Raw genomic sequence first — 25,749 nt, 5'->3', positions numbered from 1 at the left:
TCTAATATTATCAGTATATCGAATAAAATTTGAATATCTAACACTGGTGAATTATTTACAGCGAAATCAAAGTGCGTCCATACTCTCTCGGACAGTCTTTACCATTTCAGTTGTAAAATCAATCGAAGCAGGCGGAATAACATGTTAAACTTTCGCTCGCGCAATGGGAAAATCCGAACGTCTCACACACGGAAACGGAAATAAATGGGTTGAAAACTGCAGCTATCTGATCCAATCACAATCACAAAACCGTTCAAAGTAAGTGATCAGCTGTTTGGAACAGAGCCTCAACCTTTCTGTACTAAATGTCGCGAGAAATCTGGAAGTGTCGTCCGAAACTGCACAACAAGCTAAAATACGAATACACATAGACAGCAACATGTACCTTTTGAAGTTTGATTGTGTAGTGCAGAATGATAAAACCTATATCAAGACACTGGACAGCTTCTTAGTCAGAAATATCATACGGTAACAGAAAAAGTGACAGCGAGTGTCAAACACATTAAATAGTCGAATTTTACAATAAATTATTTCATATGGCAGGCCATTCGTTGCTGTGACAGAAAGAGCACCATTTGCGTCGCAATCAGGACCTAGGACCAGTCATTTTTTGTGCAAGTGTTTCCGTTCCCAGAGGTTCTCTCATGAAACACTATTGTTCCGTACTATTTTGGACAAATTTGGCATCTTACCATACCATGAACAACATTCAGGTGCTGCACAAGCATTTGAACCTTTCCAATGCGTCAATAGAAAAATCTTCGTCGAATAGATAAATATCTGGTAAACATCAAACGAAACCGCGACTATGAATGGAACCAAAGAAAGACAATGAAAACTTGATTGCAATAATCAAACGAAAGGTCGTATTATCCGAAAAGAATCCAAACAGCAACTAGTTGTAATAAGACTAAGTTCAAATTAGTTTGCAACAAGAGCACGAACATGTTTTGCCTTTCTCTATAGAAAGGTATTAGAATTGCTGAAAGAACCGACTTTCGAACGGAGCCTCGGAGACCCATAGCGTAAAATACTATTCGAATCAGCTCGACGAGTTAGGAAAATGTGTGTGTTTTACAGCTCAATTTTCTCGATGTTGGTTGAACTTATTTCATCAAGCTTAGGCTCGTTTGACAGCCACTATTATATCATTGATAAAGTTCTAAGATCACATGGCTAGCACTTCCGGTTTCGGAGATATAGAAGTATAAATGGCGTAACCGACAATACGCGTTGTTTTTTACACGCTCAATGTTCTCAGAGATGGCTTAATTGATTTTATTCAATCCTATGCTCGTATTGAATTGTGAATCAAAGCTCGAATATCAAATAGCTGGCACTTCCGATTCCGGAGCTATAATGGTATAAGTTTAAGTGATTGAGTCGATTTGTACAAGCCAAGACTCGTTTAAAAGCGACTATTGAAAAAAAAAATCATATAGCTGACACTTCGGTGACGGAGATATAATGGTATGAGTGACGCAAGCAACAAAAGGCGTTTTATAACCCTCAGGTTGATGTCAGAGTAAGCGCGGAACGCGATGCGAAGCGAAGCGGTTCAATGCAATGTACTGTTTTCGCAAATGCAAATGCAACTAGGGGGCTGTCCATAAAAGACGTCACGCCGCAAGGGGTAGGGGGGTGTTTCATAAAACGTGACCTTTTGTGACAGGGGGGAGAGGGAGAGGTTTTTGGAATGTGACGTCCAATAATTTCAATGAGCGCATTTTTGAAATACCTAATTATATTACTGCTTTGCCCTATTTCCTGAAAAAATCTCCACAATAAACGTTTACATTCTATAGGAAAACGTGTATTTGTTGATGTAGAAGCTTCTTCTTGTAAATTCGGAAATGAGTGATGCAGGAAATCATTTCTGTTGTGATCAGCAAAAGTGCACGGAGGAGCGAGTAAATTAGCGAAATTAATAAATTCTGCCTAATATGAGTAAAAAAGAAAAAAATGCCTTCAAATGGTTTCACTTAAGTTATGCACTGACAATTTTTTCAGTAATTTGATTTTCTAGCATTGATAATAGTATATCATAAGAATTTCTCTTATCTGATTCTGATGCAGTTTATTCAATTGTATTCCGTTTGAAAAAGGGCGGGAGATCAACGATTTCAGACGTAGATCATGTCATGTCTTATCTTGATCATATGTGATTTTCCTCCACCAAGATCAAAGCTGATCCAATCATCCAATGATTGAACTAACATAAATCAAGAATCATTTTAGCTCAAAATCACGGAAGATCAGTACCGATATTGATCGATGTGATTTAAAATTCACTGATCAACTGATCATGAAAAGATTCTCCGGCAGTGATCTCGTTTTGATGAGGTTTTGGTCTTTATTTTCTCAGCCCTGTATGCTACACTAAGGAAATATTATTCTTTACCTAAAACAATAATATATCTGTGTACCCCTAGTAGGAATAAAACAGATGATTTAAATGTTTCATCAATTCCAACCAAATACTTTTGTTAATTTATATAATTGATATTAATAAAATAATTCCGATGTTTTTGTAGTTTTAGGGATATTTTTTAATCTAATGACAGCATGTAATAAATTGATTTTTCTCTCATATTTGTATGGTTTGTCATACATATTGGTATTGAGATGAATTTTATTTATTTTGAATTCGTGACATGTGACATAGAGGGGGTGGGGGGTCTTTGCTTCTGTGACAATTTGTGACAAAGGGGGGATGGGGAGTCAAAAATCGTCAAAAAGCGTGACGTCTTTTATGAACAGCCCCTAGCTCGCACGCGTACCTAGAAGCTTCGCGTTACGCTTTCACTCTGACAGCAACCTCAGAGATGGTTGAGCCGATTTTAACGAACCTATGCTCGTTTGAAAGCTACCGTTGAATTGTGGATCTAGTTCGGAGATCACATGGCTAGCACTTCCGGATCAAAAGATATAATGGTATAAGTACGTGACAAAACGCGTTGTTTTTTTACCGCTAATTTTTCTCAAAGATGACTTACTCGAAGTCTAGGCTCATTTGAAAGCTACTATTGAGTTATGGACCAAGTTCGAATAAAAAATGCCTGTCATTTCTGGTTCCGCACATATAATGGTATAACCTATCCGCACATTTTTCATCGGCTGAATTTTCTCGAAGATGATTCAACAAAATTCGATAAACTTAAGCTTATTTGAAAACTAACAATGTCAATCAAATTTGGAAGAGCTATGGCAAACATTTCCGTTTTAAGGAATGTAATGTGACGTAACCGACAAATCCCAATGTTTTTCAATGCTACAAACTATTTCGGAAATGAATGAATCGATTTCGCAGACTTAGACTCATTTGAAAGCTACTATTAGGTTATTTGATAAGCCGCCGAGGATATAATTTTAAAAATGAGACTATGTAAATGACATGAAAAAGGCATTCTCACACCACAAGGTGTATTAAGAAAAAAAATTTTATGTTGAACTGGATAAACAAGATGGCAGCAATGTTTTTCATAACAAAATCAGTTATCAAGTAGTTGAGAAAGTTTCCAATTATCACATCTGGGAGACATATTGAAAAAAATATTTTTCATAGTTTATCGTTACTTAATTCAAACAAATATTTGATTTACTTAAAGTACGAGTTATTTCTCCCCCCTCCGTCGTTCTCAAGTTATTATTTCGATTTTTTAACAATTCGTAGCATATTTAAGCAAAAAACGCGATCTTACGCTAAGTTTTCCGCCAATTTTCAGGTGAAAAACTACCATAATATGATAATGGAAAAATTTCAAAAACATTAGGGGGGAGGCATTTTATACCAAGAAAATATGTTCCAAGTTTGAAAAGAATCGGTTCAGTAGATTTTGCAGGATTATGTTCACGGACTTCGAAAAATTAGTTTTCAGAAAAACGCGCCTCAATTATTTTTTCTCTAGAAGTGAGTCAAAAAATTAGTTTTGGTAACTTACACTGAATCATCGATCCCTTATCCCTTACCCCCCTTAACATCTCAAAAAGCATAGCATTTAACTGGAATTGAATTTTGTTCGACAGTTTTTACAACGATCTTCAATTTTACATCGCATCAATTTTTAGTTCCAAATAACATAGGGGAAGATGTTCGGTTGCCGGTACCCCACCGTAACTTTTGACAGAAAGCAGAAAAAGTCATTCCGACAAATGTCATGTGTGTGTAATAGCAGCACGTTCTTTTTGTGCCGAATGCCAAAGCAAATAGACACTTGTACTTTTTGCTGCGCTCAAATCAAATTTTGTTTGCGTGAAAATCAACACAAAAGTTTTTTATGACTTTTTTATAGTATCATAAATTGAAAAGCATTCATCGAAAAGTAGAGTGGATTGAATTTTTATGAGGTGAAATCTGTTCTATTCGATCTATTTCGTGATTTAATACCAGATGCTATCAAACTATTCGCAACCAATGTTTTTTTCGACATTTTCAAAATGTCTACCGATTTCGGTTACCGGCATCCCACCTTTTTCGACAAAAGGCGAAAAATTATGAGTGATATGCAGGGATGCCAATTCTGCAAATTGGTCTGTAAATTATCAAATTTCTTAGTTAACTTGTAAACCTTTTTCGTCTAAAGACGTTTTACAGACTTTTGAAACTTCGATTGTTTGCCGACATTCGTCAGAAATTATAGACTTATGAAAATTGACGCGATCTTTGCTTTTTGCTAGCTAAACTTATTATTTTACCTGGCATCTCTGATGATATGCAACACGTGGACAACTTGACGGCTTCAATACATCCGTCATATAAGTAAGCACTGTGGTTCTTTGGTTCTGTTAGCCATGCCGACTTCAAACAAATCGTCCAAGTCAAGGAAAATTAACTTTAATGCACTGTTTAATACCATGGAACGTTGCTTAGTGGATAAGAAGCAAATTAATTCGACTGCTTTTGGGGACTGGTATTGCGTGATGGGTAAGTCGATGCCTTTCACGCAGCCCATCTGGGTTCGATTCCCAACCCCGCACATAGGGTCAGAAAGTTATTCTGGCCCGAAGAGGTGAATGACCTTAAGGTTAAAACCTCTATAATCGAAACAAAAAAAAACACCAAAGGCGCGACCAAGAGAGCCAATGCGAAGTTATCATCAGACAATGAAAACTTCGGTCCAAAACGCCTCCGAAAAAAATAAATTCCGTTTTTTCTTTGAATAATTGCAGTTTTTACTTATATTTTTATATTTTTAGCGAAATTTCTTGGGGTGCCGGTAACCGAACACCTTTTTTGAAATGGCCAAAATTATCACTATACTAAATTGATAATAAATTTTTTTCAATCGATGAAAACAATTTAGTTTCTTATTCAGTTGTTAACTAGGGACTTTAGCTTTCCATTGATGTATATATGTCCGCATAATGTGCACTTAGTCAGAAATTATAAGCTTAAAAGAAAAGGGTGCTGGTAATCGAACACTTTCCCCTACATTTTTATGGTAGGAAAAGCTTCTGTAATTTATCTATTATTTCCATTTATGTTTGATTTGATTTTTTACTTAATGAGACCGTAAAACGAAACAAATGGCTACAGTAGACGTGTAGCTTCTGAGTAAAAATTAGCACCGATCTCACAATGCACCATTTGTCTGCTTTATTTCAACGAAATCGTTGTAAAATTCAGATTTTATTAAAGCTCTGAATAAATCCATGCCGTATACATGAAAACGATTATATCCGGAGTATCATTTGTGATGCAAATTAACACCATTGTAGAATTCGCAACTGAACAAAACGAACAAAGAATCAACTGGAAATCGATACATAAAACCGTACACCTGCAACCGAGCCATTTATTGCAAACAGTTTCTGTTGTCCTATTTTTGTTATTTTTGAATCAGCCAGCTTGATGAGAGACTAATTATACCTGCTGTGCCTGTCTGTCAAAATAGAAAAACCTGTTCAATTTGCAACATCAAATGTATAACGGATGAAAAATAAAAAACACTGGCACATTCACGCTTAAAGGATTGCTATATTTCATGGAATTCTCGTTCAATCACGTTCACCACCGAAAGAACGCACCGTACATTTTCGGAAGCTGAAGCCTGTCTGGTTCAAGACAGAGTTTCCTTGGCAACCAGACTGTGTTGTTTGATAAACAGACACTTGACTTACATGCTGAACAATTCACTCGCATAATTCTGAAATTAGCACCGGAACAAATACAGCCCCGAATCCGTAGCCTAGCAAGGGAAAAGCAAATTTTCCATAAACGTACGAAAATCCCAACTGCTTAGACTGAATCACCCACTCTGCGCACAAATGGAAGCCATATGGAAATTATCAGCAATTTTCTCATTAACACGTAGAGGTTTTTCCGGTTTCCTTTTGGGTAAAATTTTCAAACATCGAGTAGGTATCGACCTGACGAAAATAATGTGTCAGGAGAAAACTCAGAAAAAAAAGTAACGCTCCACCTTGAGCGAGATGAATCTCATAATGATTTTCTTATCTTAAATTTCGTTAGGAGACCTACTTATCGTACGCCGTGCCCCTCTGATTGGAGATTCACCATTTTCACTACGCTTTCCAACTGATCCGCTTTGGAAGATCCGGGAAGAGGATGGACACGGGGACGGAGAGGTGTTTTTGAGGGCGATGTTTTCTTATTTCGGCAGCAGCTTGACTGACAGCCTACACTTTTCATTCCGGTGCATATACACAAAAGGCGTCCATGTTTGCTTTTTGCCAACCACCGTTTATGCGTATCAGATTTGGTGAGATTCGTTCGATGAACGGTACCTGCCAAACAAATAGGTTTTCCGTCGATCGTTTCATTGGCTTCCGATTACTTTTCGGTGATTGATCGTGGCGGTTGTAGTACTTTTTTTCTCGGTCAAACTCAACTGACCTGATATCGGTATGTGATTTACCAATCGTTGAGGTTTGAGCCCTGATTAAAATCTACACTTTCACTGACTGCGATCCAGATCCGAGAGAGCGTCCGCAGTACGAAGGTAATTGCATTTTCACTGGCGAGTGTTTCGACAGAATCAATACTTTTCAAACACTGCTCCGGTTGAAACCATCGAACAATTACTTTGGTGCACGCAATTGACGAAATATTGATAATTGCAAATGCTTCCAAATGGGCGATTTGGTTTGAATTGCTCTTCAATGCACCGTGCAGTGAACCGCAATTGGGAAACCAAAACAATACGCGAATTTGAAAGATAAATACAGATAATTGATGAATGGTTATGCCTTAAAGCTAAAACAACGAGCAAAGAATCTTCATATACGTTTTAAAACTTTCTTGATATACAGGGTCCGGCACTCGAAGTGTAAAAAGGCCATAAATTCAGTTTGGAAAATTACTTTCACTTAATTCAAAGTACAAAATGTGTAAAAATAATACAAAATTCAGAATCAATTCACTTTTGCTCGATATGACCACCTTTTGCCTTGACTTGATGACTTGAGAGAGCGAAGGAGTTACTTCGTTTGGCCGAATGTGACTTGCAGGTATTTTGGCCCACTCGCGGACAATAACTTTTTTCAGCGCCTCGAGACTGGTGTATCTTTTAGTTCGGACTTTGCTCTCCAAAATGGCCCAAAGAGAATAATCCATTGGATTCGCATCTGGTGAATTCGAGAGCCATTGTGTGGACGTGATGAAGTTCGGAACGTTGTTTTTCAGCCATTCTTGGTTCACTAGAGCTTTGTGAGACGGTGCCGAGTCCTTCTGAAACGTCCATGGTCTGCCACCGAAATGTTTGTCTGCCCACGGCTTCAAAGCAACCTCCAGAATACTTTCCCGATAATATGTCGCATTTACCTTGACGCCAGGCTCGATGAAAACGATTGCGGCCCAAACCATTATCTGTTGCGGGTGCTGCCTCCTGGTGGCCAATCGATGACTCAAATTCTCGTATGAACGGTCGGTCAAGTAAACCCTATCGTTTTGAGAGTTTACGAATTGCTCAATTGGAAAAATTTTCTCGTCAGAAAATACAATGTTCGGAAATTGACCGCTTTCGGCCAAACGAAGCAACTCCTTTGCTCTCTCAAGTCATCAAGTCAAGGCAAAAGGTGGTCATATCGAGCAAAAGTGAATTGATTCTGAATTTTGTATTATTTTTACACATTTTGTACTTTGAATTAAGTAAAAGTAATTTTCCAAACTGAATTTATGGCCTTTTTAATTGGTTACACTTCGAGTGCCGGACCCTGTATTGAACTCAACATTCTGCGTCGACTTCATTTCACAAACCAGCTTTTGTTTTATAAAACAAATTATTGTTTCATAAAAGTCTGGTTTCACATATTTCCAACAGTCCAGGCCAGTCCCACGAAACAGTTGAGAATCGACAATTCGACCGTGTCTTGTGTGGGGTAAAATCGTTCAAGGAGCGAAAGAAATCAAGCCGCAATCAAAATGTTTCGGGACGGTCCATTTGTCTACCTGGTTCGTTCTGAAAATATTGAAGCAGGTGGACTTCGTATACCCGGCCCGTATGGAGGATTTCCTTTCGAGAGGAGCCAGTTGACTTCACCAGTTCCGCAAGCAACGTAAAAGCGGTCAAAAACTTCGAAAACCTACTTTGGGATCACAAGTACCGGATTTCCGATTCCGAAAGCACCGATAATAGTTAAGAAAAGCTCTCGGATCTCACTTCGATTTCTAGACAACGGTTGAGCTCATTTTTGCAAATCTTGATTCAAATTGAAGCTTCTAAATTTCATCCAGATGCGACTTCCGGTTCCGAAATTATAGAGCGATGAGTGTCGAAACTTTCAAACCGTCATACAAAATGACTATGCAAAACCGGTACATATTTCTGTTTAGAGGTAGCGTTTATTGTAATGTAATTGACCATCTTCTTTTTTTACTGTCTTACATTATGAAAAAGGTCACCATCTTTCCATCAGAAAAAAGTTTAGGAAACATAAAAAAATTACGTTAAATAATGGCAAGGAACGTGAATATAGATAATCCGTCATTAGCACATGGTACCATTTGTAGTGTTTACCATAATTGATATTCTCTTTTATTTAATTTTCACCCACATGATAATCATAATCATGATAACGATTAAATTCTATTAAAGTATGCTTTATGCTGGGAAGGTTATGCAATCACCAGAAAAATTGACTGATTTTGACAAACTAACACTCCTAGAAAAAATGAAATTCACGCTTGATATAATTCAAGCATGCCGTAATTTATTCGGTGATGATACAATATTACATCTACTAACATGTAAACATAAATTTTGCGTCTGTATCGATGTAAGCTTCAGCTAAGTGAACTGTGAAGTTAATTATATAACTTATCTTTACATGCTTTGGATTGTGAATGTAAGTGAATCGCGACGCTCCTTGTATGTGCATCTAGAAAGATGTACATTTTTCTAAGTGTGTAGGTTCAAGTGAAAGGTGTCCCATACAAAATTTCTGAATTTCATCCGGTTCCGGAATTATAGGGTAACGTATGGAACTTGCAATTTTGGTTTTCAAAACGGTTTCAAACACTGTTTTGAGGCATTTATTCATCAATTCCTTGCATAACCCATACTGTAATAGAAGATTACAGATTACATTAAGAAATGTCGATTAACCAGAAAGCACCATCTTGGATATTTAAATGACCGCAAACATTGTCCTTAGGCATCTACTCATCAATCCCGTTTCAAAAATACTGATATTTCAAAAAATATTTCCAAATAGAGAGTCGCCTTCTTTCCGCCAAATGCTCGTCAAATCCGCTGTGAAAATATTCACATTGTAAGGGTTTTCATGGATGACCGATTTCCGAAAATCGGATGACGTCCCTATGGATTTCAAAACGAGTTCGGACGTCGTTTTCCGGTATCTACTCATCAGTTCTGAAAATTCCCACATGTAAAAGTTTTCAATGAATATCTAAAAAAAACCGGTAGCAGCCATTTCGAAATGACCTCAAACATTGCTCTCTGCCATTTACTTTATCTATATTGAAATGGTTTTTATTTCATATCGAGAAACCGGAAATCGTAATTTGGGATAGAAGTATTATTTTCCGGCAATCTCTTATCATATCCGTTCCGAGAATTACATGTACTGAGGTCTCTTTTTACGCGGGGGATAAGTACCGCGTAAAAAATTCGCGTAACTTCGGAAATTCGCGTAAAATAACCTTCAAACTGAAAAAAAAAAATTTGATGTAAAATATCTTAGAAATGCATAAAACGTCCAGATCTGGTGTAATCTCAAAAAAAATTTTTTGTAAAAATCGACTTTGGGACAAGCCAAAAAAGTCATTTTCATAGACGAAAAAATGACAAAAAATAAATGTCACTTTCAGCCTCACTTGCAAATTATAAGAATGAATTCCATGTCCAGTCAACGACATAAGCGGAACAATAGTTTCAAAATTTTGTTCTTCCTTTCGTGTGCCCTTTCATTCTTTTTCGGGTTTCTTTTTTGATATTCAAACGAAGCTTCAAGAGTCGATAGTGACATAAAACGATACACACTTATTTTACCTGTTGGTGCTCGTATCTGCAACAGTTTTGGTTTCCAAAAAGTTTTTAATAGACCCTGGAGTGTAATAACTTTGATTTATCCTAATTCAGAAACTCTTTATAACCAAACTTCACAGATTTTCATAATATTGAAGAATGAATGAGAATTGAAATTCGACTGAATTAACCTACAGGTAACATTTTTGTTTAATTATATTTATATATGGTCTTCGATAAGTTACATCGCACAGACTCTTACGTACTAATTCTTAATCTAAACACATTTTTAGACACATTAAAATCAAAATTGTCATAAACATCATTGAATAAACGGCAACAAACATACAGTGGGTTGTTTTGTCCATATTGGGTACGGTGAGTTGTAAATCGAAAGAGTTCCGTACGACGGGTTCGTCTCAGTGGAGCATGAAATTGTAATTTCTCCAGCAGTTCTGCGCAGTCAATGGTGTTGCCTAATATGTCGAAAATTAGAAGACGCTGCAAGGTTTTTCTCCTGCTTTCCAGTGTTGGCAGTTGGATAAGTCGACAACGATCTTCGTAGGAAGGAAGATGAACTGGATCGGTCCAAGGTAACAGACGTAAAGCGTAGCGTATAAAACACCTTTGCACTCTTTCAATTCTCTTGATATGTACGCTGTGATACGGTGACCATACTGGTGCGGCATATTCTAAGATGCTGCGGACGACTGAACAATACAGAGTTTTTAGACAGTACACATCTTCGAAGGCGTGTGTATTTCGACAAATAAAACCCAGTATCGAGAAAGCCTTAGCGGCGGTTAGAAAATCTCAATTTACTATCCAAATAAACGCCAAGATCCTTTATAACGGAAACTCGTTCGATGGTCAGAGATGTGATTTTATAGTCGAAAGCAATCGAAGAACGCAAACGAGAGAAAGTTACGACGTTACATTTCCGGTAGTTAACCTCCATACCATTCATGTTGCACCAGGCAATGAGTGAGTCGATGTCAGATTGAAGGACGTAACAATCCAAGTTAGATTCTATACAGCGAAATATCTTCAGATCATCTGCATACAGCAATTTAGGAGATTTTATTACTTTGCAGAGGTCATTGATAAATAGAACAAAAAGCAGTGGACCAAGATGGCTTCCTTGAGGAACACCTGAAGATATTTCGAAAAGAGAAGATATTGCATGTCCGATTCGCACGAAAGCACTGCGTCCAGTTAAGTATGTCCAAAACCATCGTGTCAGCCAATCCGGGAATCCGAGTCTATTTAATTTCTCGACGACAAAACGGTGAGGGACTCTGTCGAAAGCTTTGGACAAGTCGAAGTAAATAGCGTCGACTTGTCGTCGACTCTCCATGTGATCGATCAAATTAGAAACGTAACATATAAGATTTGTTGTAGTCGAACGTTTTCTTACAAACCCGTGTTGTTTTTCAGCAATTATGGGATGCACGGACTCGTACAGGATATCATGCAACATGCTTTCGAGTATTTTTGGTAGGCAGCTGAGAATTGAAATCGATCGGTAATTACTTACATCGTGAATGTTACCACTTTTGTGAATCGGAGTTATTGATGCAGTTTTCCATGCAGTCGGAAAGACGCAGTCGCTGAGAGATCGGTTGAAAATCAGAGAAACCGGGGAAGCAAGAGAGGCTGCGCAATTTCGGATGAAGAAAGGGGGTAATCCGTCAGGGCCTGCACCTTTTGAATCATCGATAGACAGCATTCTTCGGATAACTTCTTGTTGACTGAAAACTATACGTGGTATGTTGAGATTGTAATGGGGCAGACCGCTCAAGTACGATTCTGTCAAGGGTGGTGAGTTATTACTTAGCACACTTTGAAAGAACGACGAGAATAGGTTTGCAGTACCCAGTGATGTATCGGCTGATTCACCATTATAACGAACTTTAATTGGTATACCTTTCGATTTTTTGCGACTGGCGATATTGTTACTTCCAAAACGTCTTCGGGTTGACCTTCACATTATTCTCGATGCGCTGTATGTAGTTACGAAACGAAGTCACGTGTAAAGAGTTGTATTGACGCTCAAGTTCACGTGACTCTGCTTTATGCCATTCACACTTAGTTTTAAAGTAACGATTTTTAACCTTCCTTAACCGATTTCGTAGATTCTGGAGTTCAGCGTTCCACCAGGGCTGATTGTATTGCTTTTGAGGAGAGCGTAGTTTAATTGGCACGTTCTGAGAAATAATTTCGAACAATTTTGTGTAGAAGGATGAAACGGCGTCATCGATTGTATCACCGCGAATAATTTCGGTCCATTCTATCTCAGATATCAACTCATTCAACTTTGAGTAATCGGCCCGATTGAAATCAAAAGTCGTTAAGGACATGTCGTCTTGTCGTAGGAAAACAAGTGACGTTGACATTGCTACTTTCTTTTGTTAAGGGGAGAAACGAAGATGCTTCTTGCTCTCTACGTTTGTTTTGAATGCAATCATTTACGAATGAGACTGCGATTTTTTGTTTGTTTGTTATTTGATTCTGTATGCTAAGAATCAGCTGCGATGTTTGTTAAACAAGAAAGGCCAAATTCAACAAAAGGTATGTAATGCCAGTGAACGAATTCAATTTAATTTAAACTGCTACCGCACTGATGAGTCGAAGACGAAACGCGAAACAAAATCAACCTAATTATGTGCATTTCGCACAAACCAGTTACATGCGTAACTGAAACAACTTAATGTTCATGTAATTAATGTTCCCGTTACTAGAACACCCACCGTTGTCGCAAAAAGTAGGTTTCAACCGTATTCTTTTTTCTGTTTTTCCTAATTTAAAGTAATTTGTCTAGGTATGAAGGCCTGCGTCGAACTAAAAGGTGTTCACGAAAAACAATATCAGAAGCGCGATAGAAACATGTATTAACTACTGAACATACCAAGTATAGGTGCTTCGTTACTACTTTGAAAGATCATCAGTGCAAACCCGGATAAAAATATTTGCTCCGGTAAAGTCAAGTGCTTGTACTGGTTTTAATTGACACTCGCCCTAAAAATCTAAGGTCGGTTAATGTATATATTCTAAAACTCTTAAACGGATTTTCCGAAGTACCATGACGTTAAGCGATTTACGCAATTAGCCATTCAATTTAAATTTTATTCATCAGATTTTTGAAGCCAAAATTGTAAGGTTTTGGATGAGTACAACCGGTATGGAATCTTCTTGTGCTTCTGACATTCCAACCCAAGGTTGTTTTCTTGTTTTACAATTGTAATCGAAACAATATTCGACCGTGTGTTCGTATTGTGAATATGTGGGTATATGTGTTTGCGATTGTACGTTTATATGAATATTGTGTGAACGTGTATCTGCATAAGCGTGTGTATGTTCGATACACTCGTCACGCGATATACAGTTCACCACAAACTGGTGAGCAATTCGCAAGCTTCAAATATTTTTAAAAAGTAATATTTACAAAGTATCAAGCAACAGTTTTGATAGAATACTACTATGGTCTTCTGATCGGATTGTTATCCAATTGTTATGTTATACCTATTATATCAATTTCTGAGCCTGTTGAAAAAGTCGAATTAGTACCATGCAATAACTACGTACTCTTAACGGCATTCCTTCCAATAGCTAGAACTTTTTTGAAACAGTTATCAGCTCAATGGCCAGTTCTTTCAGGTTTTGTATCATTTGATGGATAATTTATCATCCGCCGCAAATGATTCAATCACTGTTCTGCAGTGGAATTGTCGAAGCATCATGCCAAAACTTGATTCATTTAAAGTTTTGTTGCATAGTCAAAAATTTGATGTATTTACTTTGTGCGAAACATGGCTTACATCAAACATAGCCTTAAATTTTAATGACTTTAACATTATACGTCTCGATAGAGACTCTCCGTATGGTGGAGTGCTTTTAGGAATTAAGAAATGTTATTCCTTTTATAGATTAAATATTCCTTCGACTTCTAGTATAGAAGTTGTTGCTTGTCAAATAAACATTAAAGGAAAGGACATTTGCATTGCTTCAGTATATATTCCTCCAAGAGCTCAAGTTGGACAACGACAGCTTAATGAAATTGTCGAAGCCCTTCCTGCTCCACGTTTGATTTTAGGAGATTTCAATTCGCACGGAATGATGTGGGGTTCCGTTTACAATGATAGCAGATCATCCTTAATATATAATATTTGCGACAATTTTAGCATGACGGTACTAAATATGGGTAGCGTGACACGGATCCCAAGACCTCCTGCACGTCCAAGTGCATTAGATTTATCTCTTTGCTCGACTTCAATTCGACTAGATTGCACCTGGAAAGTATTTCCTGATTTACATGGTAGCGATCATTTACCAATCATCATCTCAATTAGCAGTAACAAAGGCATTGCTAATTCAGTTAATATTCCATATGATTTGACAAAAAATATTGACTGGATTAAATACCAAAGTAATATTTCAAGTGCCTTAACTTCAATGGAAGAGCTCCCCCCACTTGAAGAATATGACTTCCTCGTTTGTGCGATTCTGGAGGCCGCAGAACAAGCCCAAACCAAACGATTTCTTGGTCCATCGTCTAACAGAAGGCCTCCAAACCCTTGGTGGGACAAAGAGTGCTCAGATGCTAAGCACGCGAAACAAAATGCCTTCAAGACGTTTTTAAAACGAGGAGGAGAAACTACTCAGAATTTTGAAAAATTCTTGACTTTAGAAACCAAGTACAAGAGCATACTTCGGGCCAAGAAATGTAGCTATTGGAGACATTTTGTCGAAGGTTTGTCAAGAGAAACCTCAATGAGCACTCTTTGGAATACGACCAGACGAATGAGTAGGAAATGTAGTAGGAAATGAGAGTGAGGAATACTCGAACCGATGGATTTTTGATTTTGCCCAGATTCTGTTCCTACGCATAGCATTATTAGGGAATCTTTTTCAAATAATGGTTCCATTGATAGCCCCTTTTCAATGATGGAATTTTCCATAGCACTCATGTCTTGTAACATGGTTGGACAGAATTAATTTCAACTTGGTGAAGAATCTGCCCGACCTCGCAAAAAGACGTTTGTTGGAATTGTTCAACAAGCTTCTTGAGCAAAATATTGTTCCACCTGACTGGAGGCAAGTGAAAGTTATCGCCATTCAAAAACCGAGGAAACCAGCTTCCAATCACAACTCATATAGACCCATCGCGATGTTGTCCTGCATCAGAAAATTGTTCGAAAAAATTATTCTACGACGTCTCGACACTTGGGTCGAGACGAACGGTTTGTTGTCAGATACTCAGTTTGGCTTCCGTAGAAATAAAGGGACGAATGATTGCCTTGCATTACTTTGGTCTGACATCCAAACTGCCTTCGCTCAAAAGCAACAAATGGCATCTGTATTTTTAGACATTAAAGGAGCATTTGATTCAGTTTCCATTGATGTTCTTTCAGACAAGCTTCACCAACAAGGACTCCCAGCGGTTATAAATAATTATTTGCACAACCTTTTGTCAGAGAAACGCATGCATTTTTCACATGGCGATTTGGTAACATTCAGAATTAGCTACATGGGTCTACCGCAAGGCTCTTGCCTCAGTCCGCTCCTCTATAATTTTTACGTGAATGACATTGACAGCTGTCTAGTATCCCCATGTACACTAAGACAATTGGCAGATGATGGCGTAGTTTCAGTTACTGGACCCAAAGCTATTGATCTGCAAAAACCATTGCAAGATACCTTAGATAACTTGTCCGTTTGGGCTGTCCATCTGGGTATCGAATTCTCTGCGGAGAAAACAGAGCTGGTCGTCTTTTCAAGAAAGCATGATCCCGCGCAGCTTCAGCTTCATATGATGGGAAGAATGATCCAACAGGTTTTGACTTTCAAATACCTCGGGGTGTGGTTTGATTCCAAATGAACGTGGGGAGGACACATTAGGTTTCTGATAACAAAATGCCAACAAAGAGTAAATTTTCTTCGAACAATAACCGGATCTTGGTGGGGTGCTCATCCGGAAGATCTAATAAAATTGTATCAGACAACGATACTTTCAGTGATGGAATATGGATGCGTTTGCTTCCGCTGCAAACTCTCATATTATCAAATTAGAGCGAATTCAATATCGTTGTTTGCGAATTGCTTTAGGCTGCATGCATTCGACACATACAATGAGGCTTGAAGTTCTGGCGGGAGTTCTTCCATTGAAGGATCGTTTTTGGGAGCTTTCGTCGCGACTGCTAATAAGATGCGAGGTACTGAATCCCCTAGTTATTAATAACTTCGAAAGGCTAGTTGAGCTTCAATCTCAAACAAGATTCATGACAGTATATTTTAACCATATGTCACAGGAAATCAACCCTTCAAGATATATTCCTATCCGTGTCAGCCTCCTAAATGTCCCTGACTCAACTTTATTTTTCGACACATCCATGCAGCGCGAAGTGCGTGGAATTCCGGAACACCTACGCTCGTTGGAAATCCCAAAAATATTTACAAGTAAGTTCAGGCATATCGACTCTGAGAAAATGTTTTACACGGACGGATCGCGAATTGAAGAAGCGACAGGGTTTGGTATGTTCAACAATAATGTTTCGGTCTCCTTTAGGCTTCAAGAACCTGCATCTGTTTATATAGCAGAGTTAGCAGCAGTTCATTATAGTTTGAGTATAATCGTCACATTATCTCCAAACCATTATTTTCTTTTCACAGATAGTCTGAGTGCAATTGAAGCCATTCGCTCAAAGGCTGCTGGCAAAAATGAACCTTTTTTCTTGGGCAAAATAAAACAGTGCCTGAACGTCATATTGAATAATAATTATCAAATCACAATAGTTTGGGTCCCGGCTCATTGCTCCATTCCAGGCAATGAAAGAGCCGATATTTTAGCCAAACGTGGTGCTATTGAGGGTGAAATTTATGAGAGACCAATTGCTTTCAATGAATTCTATAGCGCGTCTCGCCAAAGAACACTTGCCAGCTGGCAAGCTTCTTGGGATAAAGATGATCTGGGTCGGTGGATGCACTCAATTATTCCTAAAATATCGACAAAGGCATGGTTCAGGGGATTGGATGTGAGTAGAGATTTCATTCGTGTGATGTCCAGACTCATGTCCAATCACTACACGTTAGATGCACATCTTCTTCGAATTGGACTTTCCGAGACTAATCATTGTGCTTGTGGCGAAGGTTACCGCGATATTGACCATGTTGTTTGGACATGCGTGGAGTATCGTGATGTCAGATCTCAACTAATAAATTCCTTGCGTACCCAAGGTAGACTATCCAATGTCCCAGTTCGCGACATTCTTGCTTGTCGTGACGTTCCTTACATGAAACTTCTTTATTATTTCATTAAGTCCATTGGAGTTCCAATTTAAATTTTATTTTATGTTAGATTGTTTTCTCTTCCATGAGTTCAACCAATAGCCAGCTATCTTATATTTAATAAAAGTGATGAACTGATACAAACAAACCTGAAATATTTATAAGATCATGTTCAAAATAAATGTATTTCATTTAATGTAATTTATAATAGCAACTCGCTTGATAAAAACAGTGTTTAGATTAACTAATGAATACCAACATACTAATAGGATATTCGAAATGTATTAGGTTTAAAGTACTATGTATTGTAGATGCCACGGCGAAGAAAAACTTATGTATATTGCCTATGAAATAAACGTATTTATGAAAAAAAAACTACGTACTCAGGCTTCTCGATCAACACGTCCTAATTTAGTTATATCTCAACTGTTTCTCTTTTTCATAAATGTTAGAAAATTTCGTTATTTTAACTATTAACGAGAGTAGACATATTAACATATGTAATGAAAATTGATTGACTTATACTGCTTGCTGTTCGGGTTTGAATCTAAAATCAAACTTCTAGAAGTTCCTATAAAATAGTTCACGTTGCATAAAATTTCAGAAGGATTATTCCGATCCAATAAAAAAAATGATAAGAATCATAAAAGGATACACATATCTAAAAAATATTCCTTTTATTGTAGTAAAAACTCACACCAACCCGGTGATGAAATATATAAATGATATGCATTATTTGCTGTTTAACTCACCATCGGTCTAATCGTGCTGGGACATCTATAAAAGTCACTTCCCGCTGTCAGACTTTGCAGATATTTCTTGTTGGTGCCGTAGATAGATTCCATGTTGATAGCCTTCGGTATGCGCAGTTGCTGCAGTCAGCCGCTCCGGGATAGATGAGAAGGATTTAATTTCTCTTCCGGACCTCGCAGCAGAGTGTGCGGCTAACGATAGTCCAAAAAAGAAGCAGCTAGCGTCAGTGACGAATGGATCACACAGCAGTGTGATGCTTTGCAGGATGAATTATGATGTTGTTTCTTTTTTTTTGCTACTTTCTGGCCTGTGCCATTCACTATTCTAGACACGAGAACCAGCTGTCGCAAAACAAATATCACTCATCACTTTGGTTGCCCGATTTCGGTGGAACAAACAAAATCTTTCGCGCAAACATTGTGCTTCATTCCCAGGACTTGAAACAAACGGTATAATCATTCGCCACTTCACTTTCACTGGCCAATCGAACCAATTTTAGTGCACTTTACCGGGTCACCGACGCGGGCCAGCATATTCGTTCGGCGGTAGGATTATTCGGTCGGTTTTTCACTTTTTCCTGCTGTAGCGCACCGCCGCCACACAGTTTTGGACTGTTGACACGTTTACACTCCTCGCCGGAACTCGCCGCCTACTCTATCATTAGAGAGTTGCGATCTGGTGCCGGGGCAAATAACGGCAATGATCTTCTCGATGCTTTGGCTAAGAGGGCATATAGCAGCAGCAGTGGCAGCGCCGGTATAATGAAGGCTGTTTTCGCTTTTTAGCCTCATTCACGGGGCGCTCGCGAGAGCTGAAAGTGAAAATTAATTGTATTAAACTCAGTAGTAATCGAATGGTGCTTCGAGAAACGATAGGCGTTTCTGTGGGGGATATAAACCAAATATAAATAATTTTTATTTGTATATACTAAAACCTAAGTCGATTGTGAAATGTGTTGAACTGATTGCTTGCCAGAATGAAAAACAAACTATTTTGAACCCATTATTGCCAATATTAGTAAAAATTTAAAGTGAACCTCGTGAAAAATATACAGTTATATTAAACAAAGTACTAATGGTTTTCTTTTGTTTTTAATTAAACTAGTGTAATTTAAAGAAATTATATCTTTTTCTTCATAATCATTAAATTTTTTTCTTCCACAAAGTTTTCTTTGAATTAATTCTTATTCAAAATATAATGATTGAAAACTGCTAGAACTGTTCTTAACCCAACTAGTGGTGTGATAATGCCTTTCTCTTGCCAATGACACAGTTGCATTAAAACATTTTCATCAATTTTTTCTGAAACGAATGGGTTATTCTTCATAAAAATTCATTCAAATTGATTCGGGTAGTTCACAAAAGCATGTTTAAGTAACAAAACCAAATGTAACAGCGTATTGCTGCTATTTGAACTTGATTATTTATTTCTGAAATAATTGTGCGAGTAGAACAAAAAATGGATTTATCGGTTACATCACTTGTACGATTATATCTCTCAAACTTGAACTGTCAGTCATATGATTTTTAAGATTGATCTATAACTCAATATAAATCCGAGTCTACTCTTGTTGAATAATCCACATTCGAGAAAATTGAGTGGTAATAAGTTCGGTCGTTTACGTCATTTATACCTTTACATAACCGGAATCAGCACTGACAGCTATTTGATCCTCAAATCTGATCAATGAGTCAGTAATAGCATAGAGACGAGCCTAAGCTTGATAAAACCGGTTTAGTAATCTTCGCAAATATTGAGCGGTTTGAAAATGCGGGTGAATAATGTCACAGACATAGCCGGAAGACTTACATACGAATAAAAATGATAATCGTTCTTATTAGTTAAATTTCGCAACTTTCACTGCTTCCTGAATTGAATCGGTGTATTTCTACTAGAGATTGGCTTATTGGCGACGAATATTTTCTACCACAACATTAATTCACGCGAAACAAATGAGAGTCAAGAAATACTGTACGAGATTGATTACCGGAGTTCAGAAGAGCCAAATTGTGTGATTCTCGATAATAGTAAACGCTGTTTGAGTATAAACTATTTTAGGGCATCGTCCAAGTACCATGCGCGCGGGTGGTTTTACGAAATTTTCGATGGAAATTTTGAAAAATTTGACAAAACCAAAAACATACAGACAGTTGAAATACTTTTATCAATCTACAGGGTGAAAATGGCTGGAAAATTCGGATGATTTTCCGAGTCTTATCAAAAATAGTACTGAAAAAATGAGCTTTTTTTGTAATTTTTCACAATTATTTGAAAAAACAATTCGATGCAATGAATTTTTTTTCAAAAAAAACTTATGCTGACAACAAGGATCACATTCGGAAACATTTTTGGAAAACCTTTTCACGCTTTTCATGGAAAATCAACGAATTTCATATAACCGATTCCGTGGAAATTTTTGAAATTCGTGGATTTTCTATGAAAAGCGTGAAAAGGTTTTCCAAAAATAAGTCCGAATGTAATCGTTGTATCCATTAAAGGTTTATTTGAAAAAAAAATTATATCATCACATTATTTTTCCAGATAATTGTAAAAGATCACAAAAACACTTATTTTTCAGAGCTATTTTTGATAAGACTCGGAAAGTCCTCCGAATTTTCCAGCCATTTTCACCCTGTAGATAGATAAAAGTATTTCAAAGGTCTGTATGTTTTTTGTTTTGGCAAATTTTTCGAAATTTCCATCGAAAATTTCCTAAAACCACCCGCGCGCATGGTACTTGGACGATGGCCTTAAACACTGTTGAGAATTTATCACTGCGAAAATTGGACAAAACTGATCAAATTATCCTAGATTTGCACTACACTGATGGTTTTAATTTCCGAATTGCAAAGAGCAATCTTTATAGTTTTTTAGATAACATTTGGAGCCATTATAAGGGCTGACTTTGTATAATGTTCCCCATTGTTATCCACTTTTCGTTATATTTTGCTCCAATGCAAACGACCAGCAGCAGGATGACGCAATCGATCCTCTTTGAAACTAGCTCTGCCAACGTCTCGCAATGGCTTCAATACAGAACTGAATTATTAGTACTGGAACTGGAATTGAGTTTTTGCCTTTCTCTACGGAAAGGTATTAGAATTGCTGGAAAACCCGACTTTTGAGCGGAGCCTCGGAGACCCACAGTGTTATATACCATTCGACTCAGTTCGACGAGATCGGAAAATGTCTGTGTGTGTGCACTTTTCGAAGATATTTTATTGCGCTCAATTTTCTCAGAGATGGTTGAACCGACTATAACAAACTTATACTCGTTTGAAAGCTACTGTTAGGCCATTGATCAAGTTTGAAGATCAAATAGCTGTGACTTTTGGTTCCGGAGATATAATGGTATAAGTGACGTAACCTACAAAACACGTTGTTTTGTATCGCTCTAATGTATATAAGGGTGCCAATATTTTGGGATCACCTCAAATTTCGTTAAGCGCTATTGTTCAAAAGTTTAAGCACCTCGAAAAAAGTCCCCATGCAAATTTTGAGCTAAATCGGACATAGATAAGGAATGCTACCCGGCGGTTAAGATTTGAAAATGTTCGATTTTGAAAAATTACCATAGGGCGGAGTACATCAGATTTCCGAATTAAAATTTTTTTTTATGTCAAACGTCTTAGAATTGCTTGAAACGTCAAGATTGATGTCATCAAAAAAAAAAAAAAATTTCAAATCGACTTTCTGGGACTTTGAATTTAAGATGTTTTCTAAGTCCCAGAAAGTCAATTTTTTGAAAAAAAAATTTTTTTCAAGATTACAATAAATCTCGACGCCGAAAGAACGAAACCTTAAGAGTGTATCGAAAATAAGCTATCCACATACATTTGTGTTGTACGCATATGTTTGTGATGGTTTTTTACGCTCAGATCACAGCATGCTGTGCGTTTGGCTGTCAGCTTTCGTTTGTTTACTTGTTTGTGTGGTTGAAATTCTGCGTTTTCAAAATGTCGCGTATTGAAAAGGAAGTGAAAATTAATGTACTGGACACATGGTTAAGTGAGAAGGGTATTACTTTGCGAAAATTGACGAAGCGGTTTGGAACTAATCATGTCAGTGTTAAAATCATCATTAATAAGTTTGGGGAACACTATTCTTTGGATGAGCTACCAGGAAGAGGCAGAAAACCCGGTTCTTCCAACCCGAAACTGGACCAGAAAGTGGTATCTTTAATCATGAAGAACAAATCAATGTCAATACGTGATTTGGCCAAAAAAGCAGGAACGAGTGTCGGAATGATCCAGCATATCAAGAGGCGAAAGCACCTGAAGACCTACAAGAAGCAGAAAACCTCGAAACAAAGTGTAGAACAGAGGAAGCGAGCAGTAACAAGGGCCAGGAAATTGTTTACTTGTTTGTGTGGTCTCGTCTTTTGCAGTGTCCGGATGCATGCGTTTTGATGGACGATGAGACATATGTAAAGGAAGACTCATAAACCCTTCCAGGTCCACAATACTTTACTGTCGTTGTTGGGGAGGATGTGAGCGATGCGGACAGGACGGTTCAAGTGGAGAAATTCGGTCGAAAGGTACTGGCATGACAAGCAATATGTTCCTGTGGTTTGAAGTCAACCATTTTTTACACTACCGGAACTATAAATACAGAAATCTATCGATCTGAGTGTCTCCAGAAGAGATTGCTGCCTTTATATAAGAAGCATAGTACACCTCAACTGTTTTGGCCGGATTTAGCGTCGGCTCACTATGCCAAAACCACTCTCAATTGGCTTGCGGAAAAGGGTATGAATTTTGTTGAACAAAATATCAATCCACCAAATTGCCCTCAGCTTCGACCCATCGAACGTTACTGGGCAATCGTGAAGAGGGCCTTCAAGAAGACAAGGCAGCTGGGAACATGCAAGAGTTAAAAAAAATTGGCCTCAAGCGCCCAAAAAATGCGATGCAACACTTGTCCAGAACTTGATGAAGAGCGTTCGATCAAATGTTCGAAAATTCGTGGAGGAAAGAATCAAATTCGTGAAACTTAAAGGATCAAATTTTAGTTTGAATAAAATATTGTTTTTTATCATAATTTTCAAGAAAAATAATAATAATGATGTAGTCATTTAGGGATTTTGGTGCTGCAGATAAACGCACTTTTAGTTTTCCTTGATTCCATCAAAAACGGCCAAAACAAAGGGCAACTTGAGAAAAATATCATTCACCAATGTGAATTAGATTGAGAAAGCCTCATAGGGGAGAGGTGGCGATTAATGCGCTCCTAAGCTTTTTGACGTGTTACAAAAAAAAACTGTTTCAATCCACCTAGTGGTGTAATGATGCCTTACTCAAATGTAATGGTATTCTATTCAAAATTCTGGAATATATGACCACTATTTCCAGTGCTTCCGGAACCGGAGACCGGGAACCAGGATAGCCGGAATCGGTTTGTTTAGTTGCCTACTGATAATGACTATCGATTTGTGTAGTTTTGAGACCAGTTTAGAAATTTTTTTACGTTTTTTGTTTCGCCGGTTTAAGTGACGGTGTACAATATTGAACATACTTTATCTTATAATTTCGAAACGGAAAGTCGGATCCGGATGAAATCCAAGAATTCCGCGTGGGACCCTAAGACCTTTCATTTGAATTGAAGTTTGTCAAAATTGGTTCAGCCATCTCCGAGAAAACCTAGTGAGATTATTAGACACATACACACAAACATACAAACACAGACATTGCTCAGCTCGATGAACTGAGTCGAATGGTATATGACACTTGCCCTTCGGACCAATTTTTACTAGTCTGTTTTTCAAGTGATAGCTTAACCTTTCTATATGAGAAAGGCAAAAATATTACTTTGTTTAAGATCGTAAACACGTCTACGGAAATTCAAAACCATGCTCTACAATATTCATATTTGAACGATTACAATTATTATATTACTATATGAAAGTCACAAAATGGTCGTGTTTTGGTTCTAATAGGGGGGTTTGGGTCGAAAAACTGTTACTAAACCAAGAAAAACGTGATTGTACTAGAAATAAATAAAAAGCTTATATTCTAATGACAGATTTTATATTTACGTCTGTCGTATTCCTATGAAATTAACAGGGAAAATGAAATGTAGCCGAACGAAGTTAATAGTGCAAAATCTCAATAAACAAGTAAATAGTGGTAAACATTAACAGGTGCTCACAATAACATACGTGCTAATGTGCTTCGCACATCATCACGTACCTTTCCCATATCGACTGACAAAAATTCCTATACAACAAATCCTTTGATCTTTGATACATCAAGCGAAAAAAAATATTATATAACATTCTCATAATTTTGTGTTTTTTTTTTCTGGAAAACCTTTTAAAACTGTAGAAATACTCTGGACCCTCAGTAAACGCCCTAAGTCGGGGTTTTCGCATAAAAAAATTTGTTTTTTCAATTCCATTCGATTTCAGCATTTCATTCATCTCTATGAATTTTTCCCCTTTTAATCTGTATCTGCGTGCATAGATCTTCATCCAATACCCATGTCTTCCCACTCAGTTTAGTTGAAAATGACTATTAAGATCGTTATTGTTTATCGCAACTTAGGAATTGAAAAGAACTCATTCTCAAGCTCTATTTGCAGTGAAAGTGTTTATGGGTGGTATTATCAGCACTTCTTTAGTCGAACGTTCTAAATTGTACGTATTATCGTTCTTTTGAAACCCGAATTCATTAAACAGAAGGCATGAACCATTTAGATTAATTTGTTTATCGTGCAACTTGTTTCATAAGTGTTCTAATTTTAATTTGGCATCCAATTTGTTTTATCAAGTATGACTAGACCTTCTCGTAATCTCAGGCGGGTTTTCAAATTTCCGTTTTGATTGTGAAAAAACTGTTACATTTTATCAAAACCAAAACAAACAAATACTCAAATCTATAGTTTTTGGAATTATTACGTCAAATTTTCCACGCGGTTTTTTTCTGCACGGTTTCCGCAATTACAACACGGTTTTATTTTAACCGAATTTTTTAACACGGTACGTAACCTCCGTGTAAAAAGAGAACTTAGTGTTAACAACAAAAAAATCTAACTACGTCTATCTGAGTATATTCTGAGACTATGTAAATCCATAAGAGATATTGCAAGATCCAAGAACCACTTAGTATATGTTACTGAGGGACTACACTGTGCCACAGCAAGAACTACAAAGGGTTATGTTTATTTTTTGTTCCGATTCACATTTTTAGAGCTACACATTGTTAACTTGTCTATTTATAGCTCTTCCAGGTGTGTTCTCAGCAGTCCAAGAACTTCAGTGAAAATT

At 37.4% G+C, this 25,749-nt stretch overlaps 1 protein-coding gene across 1 annotated transcript in view; it reads right to left on the bottom strand.

Annotated features, from left to right (window-relative positions):
- LOC131429858 (mucin-5AC) overlaps positions 1-25,749 on the bottom strand; it is a 209,220-nt gene that overhangs the window by 129,409 nt on the left and 54,062 nt on the right. Inside the window, exon 2 of the mRNA XM_058594270.1 lies at positions 18,485-19,296. Coding sequence (XP_058450253.1) covers positions 18,485-18,577 — 93 coding nt within the window. The 5' untranslated portion in view covers positions 18,578-19,296. The remainder of the gene's footprint in view (positions 1-18,484; positions 19,297-25,749) is intronic.

This window comes from Malaya genurostris, chromosome 2, assembly GCF_030247185.1.
Source record: "Malaya genurostris strain Urasoe2022 chromosome 2, Malgen_1.1, whole genome shotgun sequence".
In the NCBI taxonomy this organism is placed as follows: domain Eukaryota; kingdom Metazoa; phylum Arthropoda; class Insecta; order Diptera; family Culicidae; genus Malaya; species Malaya genurostris.
This window is presented reverse-complemented; position numbering and strand designations above follow the sequence as displayed.